Below are 18,660 nucleotides of genomic sequence, written 5' to 3'. Positions count from 1 at the left end.
GTTTTTCTATAAAATTACTGAGTGATTGCTTTATACCGATAACCCGTCAGATAAAATATAAAATAATTACGATAACGAGGATTAATTCTTTATTATTGTCATTTTTTTTTTTGAATAGAACTTAGTTGTAGCAGATTTAAAATGATTCAACATTTTATTACATTCGTTAGAAATAATACACGTACTTATACATTTATATTGTATACATATATAATATAATTATATTGTTTTACTCCGATTGTAAATCGATAGAATGACTCTCATTTATTTTAAATTAATAACCAAGTTGATAACAGAGCCTGCAATTATCAAGTGGTAAAATATAATGCATTGATCATCGATGTTAAAAATTTGAAAAAATTTTCATCGATATTATGTTGAAAATGGTTAATTCAACGACATTATTGCAGGTGAGATACTGCCGACTGCATCGGCACTTGAAGAAAAAAAAATGCTTATGATAAATGCTCTCTAAATAAATATTGAATTGTTTAAATTACAACATGCAATCTTTAATGATGTTGAATATATTCGTGTAACTTATTTCATGTACATATATCATAAATATTCATCATTTTAATCCCGGATTTTTCGATTTATTCATTTCTCTTTTTTGTTCTCTTTCTCAACGATCTTCTTGCCACTAATTGGTCAATTATAAATTATCGTTGCGTAATTCAAATTGATTATCAAATGCATACGCTAAATTTTGTATTGTGACTATTTAAATAGGCATATGATTTAGATTAAGTATACAAATGGAGTAAATTCACAATTTTTTTTTCGTATTTCAAAATAAAAGTAATAATTTTTTGTTGGAAAATAATCAAAGTAAATGTTAATTAGCACCGTTAAAAATAATTCAGTAATAAAGACACTAGTCTTTTAAATCCATGAAAACATATCTCTTATTTGATATCATTGTTACATTAATAAATCCCAATATGATCATCAATCTTCACTTGGCATAAAATCTTTTTGAAGAAGCATGTTTTCTTTACATACATAATGTTTGAATGATTATAAAAAACGTAATTACTATTATTAATAACATAAACAATATTTTTGATATTGTTTATGTTATTATAAGTGATTTATATATACAAGTATGTGAATTTATTTCTTACATTTTAGTCATTCTATAGTGTTATTAAATTTCATTCAAAATAATTCGATATCATTGAAATTATGCTTTCAATTAAGCACAACAATTTGAGTGCTACACACAAAAGTAATTAATCGTTTCCCTAAGTCTATAGACTTTTCGAGTCTATATACTAATACGAGTATATATACTAATTATTACATTTACCATAACGTAAAATAATTGTTTAACAAATAATTTCATACCATTGGACTTAATCTAGAAAAAAGTATAGACGTTGAAAATTTTTTTTGTATTAAGCAGAGCATACAGCACTTTGATATTATCTTTCAAGCGTGTTAGTATGAAGAGTTCAACTTAATCATTTTATTTTTTTACTTTGGTAAGAATTATTTAATTTATTTATTCTTCTATTATTTATATCTGTTTCCATTATTTATCGCTTTTATTTATGAAATTTGCGATAGTACACATGCAGAAATTGATTATAGAAATTTATAAAATTTCTTTAGAAATAATGTTAATATTAACATACTGAAAGATCAGTTCTCATCATTCGTTTGACAAAGCACAAGTTTTTTATTCGAGCGAATTGGAAAACATTTTGTCAATTTTGAAACTGTTCAAAAATAAACAAAATACATTTCTTTTATAAACAATCACTTACAACTTGCAAGTATAGTTTTTTTTTTTTTTTTAATTTTACAAATGTTTGGCGCGCTTATGATTGACTAGAATCCTAGCTGATTTCTTACATTTGTGAACAGTTTAAATATTTATCTAGGTAATAACTAAAACAAAATTAATTAAACAATAAACGAAACTAATAGTTTTTTTTCTCTATCATGATGTTTTCCATTATGAATTTCAATAAAACTATATGACATCTACGAAATTCAGTTGTAATTATGATGATTGAATATATATATAAATATATGTATATATCTTACAAATAGGATTGAGCAGCGAGGGATGGATATATCGCATTTAACTTAGCTAAAAAATTTTCATTTGAAAGTAGTGAGAAGTTAAATGGAGTTATGTGCATAATTGTCATTTGACATACTATTTTGGATGATTTAAATGTTGTGATGTGTGTATGTAAAATGATAAAATTATATAACTACGCTGCGTGATAATGGCCATGTGTTCTATTATATTTTTTTTTTACAAATGAAATTAGTAATTATTATTTGATAATAAACATTTCAAGATATTGCATTTAGCACTATTACAATTAAGTATTAAATAATTATCGAATAGACGGTTAAACTAGCAGAGAAGAAAATTACATAGTACATGAGAGAAATTAGAATTTACAATAACGCAGCGCTATTAATAATGATTTACTTATTTTTATCACATATAAAAAGCAATTATATGTACATATACATCTGAACAATACTAGGTAATGTTTTGACCGATTTTTGCGTAAAGGACTATTACTCAATATTAATTTTGATATCTATATATATATTCGTAATTAAAATGAAAACCGTTTTATTTGTCTGGTTTTCTTTACTGACGTTTTGAGACAATTGTTGATATTTTCATTCATTATTCATTTTGTCCAATTTTATACAAATGCGACCTTTCTTACAATATTTCTTATATTAGCCAGTGAAAAAATTTAAATTTTTTCACTTTATTATAACATTATCAAGGCATGTGTTGTTAGTAATCTCCAGAGCTACGATCAATTCGTTATTCATGGAATTTATCGAGTTACGATAATTAAAATAGATTATGATAAAAAAAATCACAGCTCCAAATATAATGGCTATAAAGCAACAAAGTTCTAGATTTACGTCACTCCATTATTATATCATCGTTATTGATCCACTTCCACTTACACGAAATCTTTCATAAAATATATAATTATTTATAACATGTTTCATGTTTCTTTTTGACTTCTATATCGCACCTGTTGTAATTAAATACCGTATGTAATTGTCCAGATCTATCTATATGTCTACTGTCGAAAAAAGATAACGAATAATTACATTTACAATAAAATAATTATAATAATGATGATCAAAATAATATTAGTAATAATAATAGACAGTAATAATATAATAGAAGGAGTAGTAACAGTTATTATGGTAATAATAAATTTAATAATTATTTTACTTTTTATAATAATAATGAAGAGTAAAACACCACACACGTATATTACACAAATTGATACAGAATACCGTTGATTTTCTCCATTTTTGACATAATTCGATGCGATACATATGAACCAAGGAGTGAATACAGGACGTTTATAAAAAGTGTTATTGATGCAGATGCTAAAGGAAAGGCACAACTTTCAGTATATTTACTGTCATTAAAAAATAAATACGATTAAAAGCTGAATCTTTGAGAGCCGAAATGAATTACGTTCTAGGTAAATTGTGATAATATTATTGTAACTGAAGACGTTTGAGATTAAGTACAGTATTTTTACTTTTATATTTTTATTAGTAATTCTTTTTTTTTTTTATCAAATTAGCAACATTTCATAAAGAGATGAAAAAGTAAAGATAAATTTTCGTTTAGTGAAATTGGACTTCACACAATTATTTAGAGTATATTTCATATCCTGACTTTGACTCATTACTTTGTCATTATTTCTTTTTTTTTCTTTTTTTAATCATTTATTATTAATAACGTTATGTTCAAATTTACATAATTAGTTTAGTAAAATTGCCTTCACTCATATTAGCTCTACTCTTGAGAAAAACTGAATCTCATAATAATAATAATCACTATTCGTTATATATCTGTACAACTTTATCGTTTTTTTTATCCAGTCGCTAGTTACAGTTTTATAATTTCTAGATCATTAAAAAAAACTTTTTTTGTTACATTAACTACTCTGGATGACCGGCGACACGATGCAGTTGACTTAATATAACGTTGAAAAGATGCGAGGTTCAGTCATAAAAAAATCAACTTTCGCTGTTATTATTATTATTTATACAATTATATCGATTTTTAATCGATATCAATCGGCATTTACGAAAAATTCATAATTCTAAAAGTATTGAGACATGTAAAACGTTATTGTAACTCAGTCAAATCACTCAAGTTCACTGTTCATTATTGATCTTGAGTATCATTTTGGGAAAATACCTGATGGCTATTTTGAGGTATATCAAAGCAAAATGAAGTAGTTTGCTCCTCTATCTCATCTGGTAATTGTTGTTTCTGTTGTTGTTGTTCTTGTTGTTGTTGTTCTTCTTGTTGTTTTTGTTGCAGCAGCTTTTCATACAGATGTAAATGCGGCGTAAGATATGACTCCTGCGCTTGAGTTAAGGTAACATCAGGTTGTTGTGTAGCAAATCTATAATAAAGATTAAAAATTAAATTAAAATTTAGAATCTTCCTTTGATCAAAAAAATTACACAATAGGGTTACTTTATTTAAATTAATTATTATTAATTTAATATTATATTAAAATTAATTCAATATTAAAAGGAAAGTTATTTAAATCATTTTTTTTCCATTTTCTTTGACAAATATTTCAAAAGAAATGAAATTATCTAGTTGGAACAATTATTATGGTTTAAACCATTCTACATTACCTCTCAGAATATGTAATATAGTATTTGTATTTATAATCAAGTCATACATACCGATCAGATGAGGTCGATTGCAAGTATCCTCTACGTTTGTTGTAATAATTAATCATAAGTTTTCTCACATCTTCTTCGGAAGCATGTTCAAGAGCTCTTAACTCTAAGCCTTTAATAGACGCATTAACAAATACTGGCTGCTGATCTGATTGATGTTGTTGTGACTGTTGTTGCTGTTGCTGTTGTTGTTGTTGCTGATGTTGCTGTTGTTGTTGTTGTTGCTGCTGCTGTTGTAATTGTTCTTCTTCATGTGCTTGTTGTGTTATCGTAACATCAGGTTGTTGTATAACATACCTGAAAAATCAATAAGTATTAATAGTTTATGAAAAAATAAATTGTTTAAAAATGTACTTATTTATATATGAATAAAAATACCGTTCAGATGAACTCCATTGGGAATTAGTTCCACGTTTTATATAATCTTTGATGAGTTCTTCTACTTCAGGTTCACTTTCGGGACAAAGCTCAAAAGCACGTTCTAAAGTTTTCTTCGCGCTGTTGCTACGTTCTAAATAATATCCATTGGTAGAATCATTTGATTGTGTTGGTGGTGACCAGTTATTGTATGCATGACTATATGATGGAGCTGATGTATAAGGCTTTTTCTCAAGTTCATCTTGTAACCAGTCAACAGCATGATTCCATTTTCGTTTTAACTCAGGATTTTGATAGAGTAGTTGATGAGCTTGTCGACACTTACTAAATAACTGTACCATACATTTAATACATTGATAGGCACGTTTTTGATAATGATTTTTACTCCTAAGTATTGTTTCAAAAAGTCCTTCTCTTTCATCTGGTACACCTTTTAACGCATTATGAATACGATGAGTTTGCCATGAATCTTCCATAAGAAGCATTGCTAATAAAAGATCCATATGACGTCGAAGTTCATGTGTAAATGCAAATCCTATTTGCCAGAGTAATTCACTGAGAACCGAACGAGATAGATGTGGATTCTCCCAGCAACAGTATTGTAACAGTTTGACGGTATCTTCAGTAACATTAGCATCTTCAATTAATTTTTTGATGTAATTTGTTTTTATGAATAATATTTCAACAGCTTGAGGTTGAATAGGCATCAAATATTCATTTTGACATGCTGGATCACCATACGGATTGGGTAGAACAGGCATTCCAGAAGCAGCATGACTTGATTGACACCTTGATGACACATCACAACAACGTATCAGCATACTTACTACTTGATGAAGTTTCGTTAATTCAGGATACTGATATTTTATTGTAGGCCCTGGACCCTCATCAATTGCTACTAACATAAACGTAACTGGTACATTTAGTTTTAACAATTGAGTCTTTTCTTCAATACCAAGATTTGCGTATGAGTGAAATAATGAAAAATAGTGAGGCAAATGCCGACCATGATCAGATATTTCACGATGTAATAACGAAAGAACAGCAAGCAGAAGATGATCACTCAATGTAGCTGCTGGATCAAGTAGAATTACTCGTGCATTCAAACTGGGTGGAAGACAAGGACCATCGTGTAATGAATAGTGTGCGAGGAAAACCAAAATTTTCATAAAGGCTGTTCGTACTTCAGTGCTTTGACAACTCAGTAAGTACTCGCAAAACCTTTGCGGATGATTAAATAATACATTGTAGGCAAACCACGATCGAACTTCCTTACTACTGCGCAAATGATGGCACAAAATATCACACCAGTCAGTTGCTGTTCCTCGTAATGATTTTTTGGTATGAAATCCAGTATTAAATAGAAATCGTGACGCTAATTGTACTGATAACATTGATAATTCTTCTGCCTCAGGTGTTAATTTTTCATTTGAACTTTGTCGATTTATACAATGAGGAGAATTACATGACACCAGTTTTCTAATGAATTGAAAGTATTCTGCACTAAATTGATTTCGATTATGCATAAACTTAATATTTTGTTTCCTAACACTATGTTCTATCGCCGGTGGCATTTTTATTACTCCCAATTTCGTATCTGAAAAAATCACAAAATGGTTTGTTAAAATTGCAAGGCAAATTATTAAATATTTAGTTACAAAACTTTTGAAACTTACAAAGAGATAATTCATTAACGCTTTTCATTAAAGAATTTTCTTCAACATCTAATCTTGTGTAAAAAAGCATATATGCATTCCACCATCTCTTTTGTCGGCGGAAGTTCATCCTTTTCAACATTTGATCAAATACTTCCCCAACATAATCACCTCCGAAACACTGCGTTTTCATTTCCTCTTCTTCTTCCATTTTACATTCAATGACATCGCCATCATCAAACTTGTACCATTTGGCGGATCCATCATTTTGTCTAAATAAAAAAAACATTTAAAAAAATACTTTCAATACTAATTTCTAACTTATTTACTTGTAATAAAAGAAAAACCATTAAAAGTTTTATTATGATTGAATATAAGAAAAAATGCTAAAAGAATCAACAGCCAAAAGATTCAAAATTATTTAGGTAATTTAAATAGAACCTTTTATAGTGTAATAATGGAATAAAACCTTAATTTTAAATATTAAATACTTTGAAGATTGAACATTAGTTAAAGGAAAATTTTATGCAGATATAATTATCGTAATTACATTTGAAATTTTAATTACACGGACCAGTATATTTTATGATATTAAATAGTCTCTTATTAAATTTCCAAATGAAAATGAGTATTATCTAAAGCATAAACTATTTCATAATTAATGGATAATTATAGTGATTGCATAGTAAAAACAATTGATTTAATTCAAGGTATTTATAAATATAAACTTTATATAATAATTGCAATAATTGTCTTGGTTATTACTGATAAGGTTAAAAGTGTTATATATTAAACTCACCTGTGTAAAATGTAAGAATAATAATGACCTCCACTAGCTTGACCACTGTGAACCACGATACCAGTTAATTGATATTTTGTACAAGTTTCTTTGTTTATTCCCTCATAATCACAGTCTATAATCTCTCCTTCTAGTTTAGCAAGTCCGGAAACGGTATATGGTTCCATGTCTAAATCCCGTGGGAATTCAAAATAATCATTGAACTTTATAGCACAAACACGCTCAAAATCGTATTCGAATCGTTTTAATTGAATTGCTAAGACAGGCGGAAGTTTTTTTACACATAAACGTTTTACCGTGACAACCTATAAAAAAATTATAAATTTATATAATAATCATTGTCATCATCATAATAATAAAGTTATAAAAGAAATAATAAATACATACTTTTTTATTACACTTATCGCAATGGTAAGCATCTGCTCCTTCTAAAAGTTCTCCTTTAACATACTGCTCCAAGGAATCCAATAAATTACTGTGATTTCGGATATCTACACTAATAACACTAAAGGACTCCTCTTTAGAATATCTATGGGGACAGCCTTTACAAATTTTCTGATCGCTATAAGAGCCACCTAAAATTTTACTCATTATTTGTTCATGACCAAGAGCTTTTAAAGCTTCATCTAAACTCTCAACTAAACTCATAAAAAATTCAACAGCATCTTGTTGTTCACGTAGATTAACTGGTTCACCTTGTAGTTTAAAATGCTTCCAAAGCCCTCGCGGTATATAGTACTGTAATTTACTATAAGCTAAGTGTCCAAATATAGCCTGAACTTGTTTCAATATTCCAACATTATATTCCTTTCTTGATTCATCAACACCACATTTTTCTTCATTAGTATCATTATCACTTGCTTCAATAGTATTTTCACCATCAACACGCTCTTCACCTGAAAAATCTTCATTCAAGTCAGTGGCAGCCCCTTCAGCTGCTAAAAGTCCCACTCGTATACTTTCAATCATATATAATTGTTGTAAAACAGAGTTCATGTAACAAGTAGCTCCGGCATTCTTTAAACCAACAAAACCCTTGAGGGGTCGTGGTCCCACGGGTGGTAAGTAATCCCATTCAACAAGTGGTTCATCTCGTTCAGAATAAAACATATCTATAAGCATTGTGACTAGAAGTTTCATATTTTGTACACAACCAACGCATAAACCAACCAGAAGGTCAAATGCTGCACTCGTCGATTGTGGTGTTGTACATACTGGACATGCTTGAGATGTTGAACTTAATTCACCGGTATTTCGTAATTGTAACATCAGCCGTGACGCTGGAAATATAAAGTCTTCAACTAATTCTTTGATTAATGTTCCACCGCGTTTTTCATCAGAACCTAGTTCATATTTTTTTGACGGTGGAAGAAAAGCTAAAAGTTCCTTGGTTAAGCTTAAATGACCCTCTAGCAATGCATCATCAATTTGATTATCTCCTGACTGAATAACAACATCTCTAACCTTTTTTAGCCACGCTATTTCAATACTTAATAGTCCTTCTGCTGATGGTAATGAAAAATTTGAGATATGTGCAAAATTAAGTAGCCTACATAATAATTGAAAATATTCATGGCTTTGACGAGCATTTTCCGTAACTGTAGTGTTGAGAACACTGAGTAGAATCATAAGATTCAATTGAAATGCTTGATTATTGCTGCAGTATGTAGAAATAAGTAGAAACTGTTCAGCAGCGGCAATTCTGACGGCTCTTGATGTACTTACTAGAACAAGGTCTATCAAAAAGGTGTGCCACATTTTGTCTCGTGTTAAACTAATTAAAGCTGATGGATTAAGAATCAGTGCTATTGTCAATACTTCAAGGGCTTCTTTACAAACTAAAACATCATTTGGTTCAGGAATACATGATTCCCTTTGATTCGATTCATGTATCGAATGAAGGATTTCAATAGAGGCATTAGCATCATTCAAACTACCACTTGAGGCTGCCCACGCGAGTTTAATTATGGCACGAATAGTCATCATGTCCGGTAACTCCCAAGACATAGCTTGCATAAACAATTGTCGAGATCTATCGGATTCCGTTTCATTTGATAATATTTTATTGGCCAAGTGGTGTGCTAATTTCGTAGCTACACTTCTTAACATATATTCGGTACTTTGATTTGGTACACTATTTAATGCTTGCTTAAGAACAGCAATCATACCACGATTATTATGAAAATTTTGATGGTGACCTTCGTGATTTTCATTTTGATGTTGCTGCATGTCATCCAAAACACAAGCCATGACATTTCCAATAACTGTGAGTAATAATTTACACAGTTTTAAAACAGTTAAATAAGCAGATCGTTTGGTTGTTACATCGGCATTAGGTAAAAATTTATTCTTTGTCAGCATATCTAATATAACACCTGCCTCTGGGCTTTTTATAAAATTATATTGAAATTCAAAGGCCTTATCAGATGTAGGATCTAATGCCGGCATGAGTAACGTATACAATACTTCCAAATTATACAAAACTTGGCTAGGACTTGCATTAAAGAAGAGAGTATCAACATTGGTATTTTGTGGATTACAATTAGAATTTAAACACGACACATCATTATCCTCATTGTAATGTCCTGCGAATAAATAATGTAATCGTGCTACTGTTAATACATCAGGGGGTACTAATTGTAGAAGATTACGAGCTGAATCACGTAGTTGTGAATGCTTAAGAGAACAACCAAGATCAGCCAATTGAAAAAAAAATGTTGCATGATGTGATTGTTGTGACATTACTACACCAGGGAGACTGTTTTCAGCTTCTAAATTTGGTCCATCATATGGATGATGAGGTGAACTAGTTGAACTATCAGAACTGCTGTCTGGTGAACTTGGTATATTACTTAATATTTGGCTCAACTTTGCTGATAATAACGTTTTATCTCTCAATGGAAGTTGTGATAAAAGTTTTCTATCATCAGCTTGATCTAATGATTCACCATTAGTATACAAATCTAATTTAACATTTGTATCATTCGCTTTTATTCTACGTAAGATTTGACGTCTCAATGAAGCTAAAGTATCATTACTGTGTGTAGATATATCAATATCATCAATATTTCTACCAGGACTTACAAAACGTATAATAAGTGACATGTGTTTACCACGTGCAGCTCGATGTAATGGCAATATTTTACGTTCTACAGGAAACGCTGTATCACACTCATTGATATATTCTTGTAACACTTTCATTACACGACACATTTTTAATGCTTCCATCATGACTTTATTGCTTTCTTTATCGCTATCCTTTGTTTTATTATCTTCATTAGAAACTCCTGTAAGTATTGTAACAGTATCGTAATGAGCTTTGAGTCGATCCATACATTCAGCTATAAAAGTTTCATGAAATTCTAGTATCGCCACTTGTAACCGTGGACCTAAATTTGTATTAACTTCTTTGAGAAGTTCGATACCACGACTAGCTATTTCTTCAGGACTATTTGTCACAACTCGCCACAAATAATCACTGCCGATTAGATCGACATCATCCATCAAGTACGTACGACGTTTTGTTTTAAGTTTACCTTCTTTTGAATTGACTGCTTTGAAAAATCTCTCATAACATTTAATGCCACTTTCAGTTAACAATGTTGGGTCTAATTGCAAAATGTTATTTTCAAAAAAGTCTTTATTTATAGCTGGATCAAGATCTGGCTCTTCACCCATTAATTTTGAAAACCACTTGAAGCATGCTTCTCTGTCAGAAACAAAAACAGCCTGTTCAGCAAGACACTGCCAAATTTGTTTTGCTTGTTCAGCGCAAAGCCATAATTGTCCATCTTTCAATAAAAAACGTAAAAAATTAAGTCTCTCTTGAACTTGCATAATATGGTTGTAACGACCATCCGGAGTTAATGTCATTGCGTCAACATTTGGATTGTCTTCAACGTATTTACGTACTTTATCCATATAATTAGTCAAACTATTTGTCACTAATATAACAACACTATGCTGATTCTGTAAACGATCAATAACTTCTTGTCTGTAATAAGCATGTTGTGTACGTTGATTATTACCCATATTTGGATTTGGTTCATATAAACTACAAATTTCCCGAATTTGTTTTAACGCCGGTAGTGCCCACTTATCATCACTTTTTAATTCTTCAACGCACTTATCAAGCCAAACTGTTTTTTGTGCATCACGATCTTGAGAACACGAATAATCTAATATTTTTACATGAGCACTCAATGCCTGATCCATTATTTCAGTTGGTACTTCGTCTGAATGTGCTAAATTCCAAAAAAGTGTTAACACTTTATGGGCCATCACACCATCTTTGTCATCTTCTGCCAATCTTCGTATTAATTCTAGTAATTTTTCTCGTTGTTTTTTATTAGCTGTTTTCCAGCTCGCTTGAAAACATTCAAAAAGATGATCTAATTGTTCTGGACTAAAATCCCAAGCTAATTTTGCAAGTAAATCATGAACATTTTTTACAATAGCTTCGTGTTTACCAGCTTGAGCAGCCCAAACAGCATCCAAATCTTCAAGTGTCAATGATCTCTCTTTGATAATAAAACGTAATATTTTTTCCAACTTTTCCACATATTGAGGCTGATGAAGTGAATCACGAAGAACTATTTCTAATACTCCATTATCCTTAATCCACTTTGCCATTCGTCCTGCCGTTAACCACTCATCGTCCTCGTTTGGATTACGTAGAGGATAATAACTAACAGCAGTAATTACCTTATTAACTTCATTAAGAGCATTCATTTTTCCGTTAAATGAAGATATTTGCAAGAGTCGTAAAATCATTTTCAGTCTCAATATCTCTAAATTTTTTATCATCTCTTCTTGATGTGGTACACGTGAAACTAAATTTTTCATAGATTTTATAATTGCAGATATTGCATCATTTTTTGATTCATTTTTAGCTTCTTTTTTCAACTCTTCATCTGTTAAATTATCCAAAATTTCAGGCACCATTTCCTGTAAACATAATCATAAGTCATAATTAGATAACAATCAAGATAACTATGTCAATATTGTAAATTCTTTTTTATGATTTTCTACTTACAATAATGGGCATAAGATATTTAACTACGGTATGAACAGTCAAAAGTTCATAGCATAACCCAAATGGTCGAAGTAATGCATAAATAATAGGAATTGTGAGATTACGTCCACTTTTAAATCTTGCTAATAAAATATCAAAACCACCAAAATTTCCAAATCTATTGAAAAAGCATATCATTTCGACATTAAATATCAAACCAACAATCACAAAATTTATATTTTAAGAAATTAAATTTTACTTACTTATTAATAAGGTCGACTAACCAACCACGTGGATTTCTAGGATCCGGTGGTGGTCTAGCATAAAGCTCTTCTTCTGAAATATTGCTCCCAGGTGGTACGGTTTCAGATACTTTCGCAGCATTAAATGTATGAAATTTATTAGTTGGATTAAAGACCATTGCTAACAAATCTAAAAGAGGAAACCAATCTTCGTCCAATTTTTGGACACAAAGCTCGACCAATCTTTCACAATTAGCATTGATGCAATTGTGAATATGCGGTTTCCAACTGTTAACAGCATCGTCAGTGAGAATTTTGGTAAAAGAAATAGTGAGACCTTCTCGAAAAAAGCGTTGACATGCTTCACTTTGAACGTCAATTCCTATAATATGAAGAACCAAATAAGCACTATCAATTGAACAATTTAATTGAGTTGAAAATTTGTAATATATCTATTGGATTAATGATTAAGTATATTACTGTGACAATTAAAATGTACCTTTTTTACAAAGATCTATACTAGCTTCTAATAAACATTCTAATTCTTGTTCTGGTAATACTGGTACAACCCAACGTGAGTTAGTGATTTTTTCATCCAACATTGCTAATTTAACATGTGGAAACTCAGGTTCCGCTTTTGGTTGATTTTGTTCCTCAGTGAATGTCCCATAAGAAAAGGGAGTCTCCTGATTGACACCTTCTTTTTGAGGCGGATTGTCAGACAATCCAAGCTCAGCGATAACATTCTGCAGAAGCTCCGTATCCTGAAAAGAAACAAAATATTCTTACAGTGTCGAGAAACATAATACAGACAAAGTTATCACAAGAATGGTGTAATTTCGCTAAATTTTAGAAACAGCTGATATCAAGTGTCATCATAACCAATACCGCGATTTCGGCTCGTCTATGTCGTCGTCTTTTACGCCCTTCATTTCGATATTCTCGTGATCCTTGTAATTCAGAATCCTCTTGACCAATTTGAGTTACCTGTGGTCCTTGTGTAACTTGTGTCGTCTGTTGACTCTCAGGGGGATCCACGCCAACTCCTTGTCCTCTGGTAGCAATTGTCATTTTTCTTCCTTTTTAATTCTTTCCAGTAAATAGTTTAATTTGTAGTCGGACAATGATACACCATATAAAGCAACCATCCAACTTATACACTGGCATTAAGTATAATTAATTATGTATATATCCTAAAGGCCTCGTTTCAATAATCTATCTCTACATTATCTGTAACAGAGAAACACAAAGAAAACGATGCTTTAAACTTTATTTTTTATCCACTTCGTTTTTCTTAGTAAATTTAATATTAATATCTATTTTTATAATTGTAATAAGAATAACCTTGAAATTATTTTCAAACACTTTGAAAGACGTAAATTTAAGGAAATCAAGAAAATTTGAGATTCCAACCAATATCTCCAGACTGATAGAAAGGGGTATATATATTGGCATGTGGATGTAAACTTTAATTGTTGAATAAAGTTTTGATTAAACAGATTTTTCACTTAATGTTAATCATTAAAGCTAACGTCAACTGCTGCCAATATAAAAAAATGAGAATTCGATTACTTTAACCACTAAATTAGATTAAATGACTAACTTCCCTTTTGGATGTAATTATCAAAATTTATGTTCAATTTGATCGATAAATCAATTTGTTTTGTTATAAATAAATAAGTTAATATAAATTTACAATTATCAAGATTGCAATTCTCAATGGCAGCTAGAAAATGACAAATGAAACAGAGAAGTCTATTCTTGCAATCTCCATTGAATGAACGTACATATAACAAATGTTAGATGTATTTAGAAAATTAATTTTTCCAAAATTGAAAATTTTATGAACAAATAAAATATTTATGGGTATATTTTTTGAAGAAAAACGACAACATAGTGTTATGAAATGTTCAAAAGTCACACGCATACACACAAATTACGTTCACATGTATACATGCATGAATCTAAATACGTACATTTTGCAGATTATTATGAAAGTTTAATAGAGTTAAAAAATATTAAATAACATCGGCCACTGATCGTACCCATGCGTTGTCAACGATCTTTGGGCGATGGTTCACTTATTTTTTTTTATCTCGTTTATTCAACCGGGTCTCTTTAGACAAAATGGCGACCTTCGTACGATTAACACTGCCAATACCAAAAAAGTTAATTATAATTTAAATTCGTTGTAAATAATCAGTAGTCTGTAAAATTCACTGCGCCATTCAATATATTTTAAATAATGAAAAAATGAAATATAAAAAAGATTCATAAACACACAAACACACACCTTTACATAATAAATTACAGTAGAATTCGCGTTTTAGTGTTTGACGTGACGTTAAGAGAACTCTCTGCAATCTTATAAACATAACTGCGGCGCTCTGGTCGTGCAGCACTGACCCTTCGCACGTCGTCTACTGTCTTCTACTTTTGTAAAGCAATGAATAGCAAAATTATTTACTTTTTCCCTTTCTATTGTACATATTTTGTTTATGCCACTTGTTTGTCACTATTTGTATAACATATATATTTACGTGTCATCAATATACATAGAATTATAAATGATCATTACTTTTAAACAATGTTTATTTGTTGAAATACATATAATTAATACACTACTTTTTTCTTACAAAATTTTTCATTTTTAATTTTTACATTTACAAACTTCAATTGTTTATAATATAATGTATGGATTATTTAACTTTTTAATTTTTAAATAAGAAAAAAATTCCAGTCTCCTCAGCAATTATTATATTATTCAATATACAAAATCAGCATTGTTTCGAAAAATTATGCCATGCAAATAATATTTTTTAAATAAGTTTTATTTATTAAAAAAAAAAAACATTTTATTCCAATTTAAATAACAATAAAAAATCATGAAGTTAAAGCTTCCAACTCTTTTAAGAGTTCACCTTCTGTTTTAATTTTATCCAATTGGTTTATTTCTAATTTTTTACCAGCTGACAAGCTTTCCTTTAATTTGGAGATTTTTTTTAATGTCTGTCAAGAAAACAATAATTTAGAAACGATTAAAATGGACTAAATTAATAAATAAAATAAACTTTACTTCCTTACACTTTGAATTCTTCGTATCCTTTTAATTTTTTCATGTTCTTCAGTTGATAAAGATGCATCATTTGTACCTTTATTTACAACAGTATTATTCTGTTTACTTTTATCCACTGGTTTAGGTGGTACCGTTTCACCTTCTGCTTGTCTTTTATTTTTCTTAGCTTCTCGTTTCTTTTTCCACTTTGATGCATTTTTAGACGGTTCAGGTTTCTTAGTTGTATCATCGTCATCATGCAGTGAAAAATTAATAACCCGTCCTCTTTGAGATGGTGGTCGATAAACTTCTTTCGATGCTTGAGGTTTATCACAAACTATACCCTCTACAGCTTTATAACTAATCGGTTTCTCTGGAAAAGTATTTTCAGGAAATCTTTGCCATAAAACTTCATATAATGCATCTGGTTCATTCCAGTCTTTTTTATGTAATAACGTGCCAGTATAATGCCAAATTTTATAGTTATTTGCTGTTCTAAGTCTTGGCGCCGTAGTTGCTGTCACAAAATGCTCTCCATTTGGAGACCATTCGAGTAAAGTAGTATCAGGAGCGTCAGTTTGTGCGATCAATTTCTTCTTTTCTACATCCCAAATTTCCATAGTACCTCTAAGATTACCAAACCCAGCCAAAAGAAGAATATTTCCATGAGGATTATAATAAATACTGTTTCGATATCCTTTACCGAATTCATGAATAGGTTCACATTTAGTATTGAAAATTTTTGCATTAGTAGGCATGGATCCAAAAATAACACAAAATTCATTGCCCTTAGGCGACCACTCAACAGAATGAATAGTTCCATGTTCTTGCAAAATAATATTCACAGCCTCACCCTTTACATTGAGATAATGTAGAGCTTGTTTTCCATAATAAGAGGCTCCTGTTACATCCACATCACTACTTGTTATTACTAGCACACTCGTTCCGTTTGTATTCCATAAGAATTGTACGCTATCTGATTGGAAGAAACTCTTTCTAGCTAATGATTGAGTAGTATCAAAGTTAGGGTATTGCACTATTTGAGCTATGGAAGGTTGACCTTGTTTCCCAGGAAGATAACAAGCAATAACGTAAGGCTCTTTCTTTGGACTTATTTTGAATTTTGCGCCATTACCTAATGTCATTTTACAAGTAGATTTTTCAAAGTTTGCATTTTCATAAAAATAGACATTATTATTTATTAACATTCCGCATATCTTTTCATCTTTAGACCACTGTGGTTCCCTGTAAATATGATTTACCACAAGTTTATTATTGACACTCTTATTTATTAATCATTTATAAATATCATTATGCAAAATAGAAATTTAAATAATATATAATTTATTTTTTTACCAATCAACTTGTCGTTTCTGAGTAAAACTAGCAACATTTTCACCATTTTCTGATTTCCAAAAATGCATTTGAGGACTCCCTTGAGGATTATCTTTTGATACTAATTACGCACATGTAAATAAAGAATAAAATAAGTGAATGAAATTGATACTTTAAGTACTTTACAAACGATTAATAATGTTTTGTCTTTACCAATGAATGGCATCCATGTCATTAAAAATGTTCCTAGAGGAGAAAACTGCAGAGAAAAAACCTTTGGTTTTTCAATTACAGCAACAACTGACCAATTACTGCATAGACAAATTTTAATAACTTTGTCTGTAATCCAGCCAAAGTATTTACCATCAGGACTAAAAACCATAGTTCGACAAGCCTTGCTTTCATCTTTTGTGAACTCTGGGACATCTTCATACACCGGAGGACCATGATACAAATTAATTCCTTTCGAACTTCTCACTAAAACAAATTAAAAAATATACATGCATATTAAAGTTATTATTTGCTTAGAAATTCTGAAAATTAATTATTTACAATACAATTGTACCATATGACTTGACTCTTATTGTACTGTAAACAAATAGGTTACATAATTTTTTTTGTTGTTATTACAACTATAATGACCAAAGTTGATGTTAATTTTTGATTTTTATTATATAATTACAACTATATTGAATAAATTCATTACTTACCAGCCAGACAAGGGCTATTTACAGCCATATTTATTGATAATAATATCTTTTCGTGTTTTTCTTGAAGACAGAGCTATGCTATCTAGAAGGCGCCAGTGTTTGTACGTACAAATTTGTCTATTATCGAGAATACGTTTAATAATTAAAATTCTCTAACACTTTAATTTCACTAGAATGAAAAGGTTTCCTTAATTTACAGTTAATATTAGACTAGATAAACGCAATTTTGCATGTTACACGTTTTTTTTAGTCACCTCGTTCGTTGGGGTAACACGTGTACATGTACAAAAGCCAATTGCATTGGGTTACATTCAGTTCCACCACGTTAATTGTTAAACTTGAACGCGACCCAGTACTATATATTTTAGACCATAATATCCTGATAACCAAGTCCGCCCAAAACTCAACTATTACGAAGTTACTCGATTTTTAGTCGAACTTGCTCGAGGCATTTTTCCTACTACGTCTCAATTATAATGGAGATTTAAAATTTCAATAATTGACAGATTTTTCGAATCACTTGTTAATTGTTGATAATAACAACTGAAAATTAATATAAGTAATTAATTTTTCCTCTTCTATTGAAAAGTAAAATTTGATTGTAATTATAAAGATTTATTTTAGGATAAGTTCGATCAGATATAATGTAATGTAGAGAAATAGAGTATGGTTGGAATCTTTCCTAATTTTCTTAAATCGTTTCAGGTGTTTATCATGATATTTTTAATTTTTTTAAGTACCATAAATGTT

General features: G+C 30.1%; 2 protein-coding genes across 8 annotated transcripts; both read right to left on the bottom strand.

Moving 5' to 3' along the window:
* Nucleotides 1–494: 494 nt before the first annotated feature.
* faf (ubiquitin carboxyl-terminal hydrolase-like faf) lies at nucleotides 495–15,232 on the bottom strand. 7 transcript variants are annotated; one of them, XM_035083819.1, is made up of 12 exons: nucleotides 15,104–15,226; nucleotides 14,787–14,961; nucleotides 13,699–14,040; nucleotides 13,310–13,574; nucleotides 12,832–13,192; nucleotides 12,590–12,746; nucleotides 7,942–12,501; nucleotides 7,555–7,859; nucleotides 6,777–7,027; nucleotides 5,101–6,697; nucleotides 4,726–5,019; nucleotides 495–4,433 (listed from the first exon to the last, which is right to left on the bottom strand). In XM_035083819.1, exons 3-12 carry the CDS (start codon nucleotides 13,879–13,881, stop codon nucleotides 4,190–4,192), a joined length of 8,217 nt encoding a protein of 2,738 aa, XP_034939710.1. In that variant the 5' UTR covers nucleotides 13,882–14,040; nucleotides 14,787–14,961; nucleotides 15,104–15,226; the 3' UTR covers nucleotides 495–4,189. The 7 variants fall into 7 exon arrangements, with proteins under 7 accessions (XP_034939710.1, XP_034939757.1, XP_034939732.1 ...); XM_035083866.1 differs by having other exon boundaries at nucleotides 13,798–14,040; XM_035083841.1 differs by having other exon boundaries at nucleotides 14,856–14,961.
* A 393-nt stretch (nucleotides 15,233–15,625) lies between these two features.
* eIF2A (eukaryotic translation initiation factor 2A) lies at nucleotides 15,626–18,235 on the bottom strand. Its single transcript, XM_035083807.1, has 5 exons — nucleotides 17,911–18,235; nucleotides 17,414–17,677; nucleotides 17,222–17,321; nucleotides 15,895–17,110; nucleotides 15,626–15,819 (listed from the first exon to the last, which is right to left on the bottom strand). The coding sequence occupies exons 1-5, from the start codon at nucleotides 17,936–17,938 to the stop codon at nucleotides 15,694–15,696; spliced, it is 1,734 nt and encodes a 577-aa protein (XP_034939698.1). The 5' UTR covers nucleotides 17,939–18,235; the 3' UTR covers nucleotides 15,626–15,693.
* Nucleotides 18,236–18,660: the final 425 nt, after the last annotated feature.

Source organism: Chelonus insularis, unplaced genomic scaffold, assembly GCF_013357705.1.
Source record: "Chelonus insularis isolate UGA/USDA-ARS -01 unplaced genomic scaffold, ASM1335770v1 contig_124_pilon, whole genome shotgun sequence".
NCBI classification, from domain to species: Eukaryota; Metazoa; Arthropoda; class Insecta; order Hymenoptera; family Braconidae; genus Chelonus; species Chelonus insularis.
This window is presented reverse-complemented; position numbering and strand designations above follow the sequence as displayed.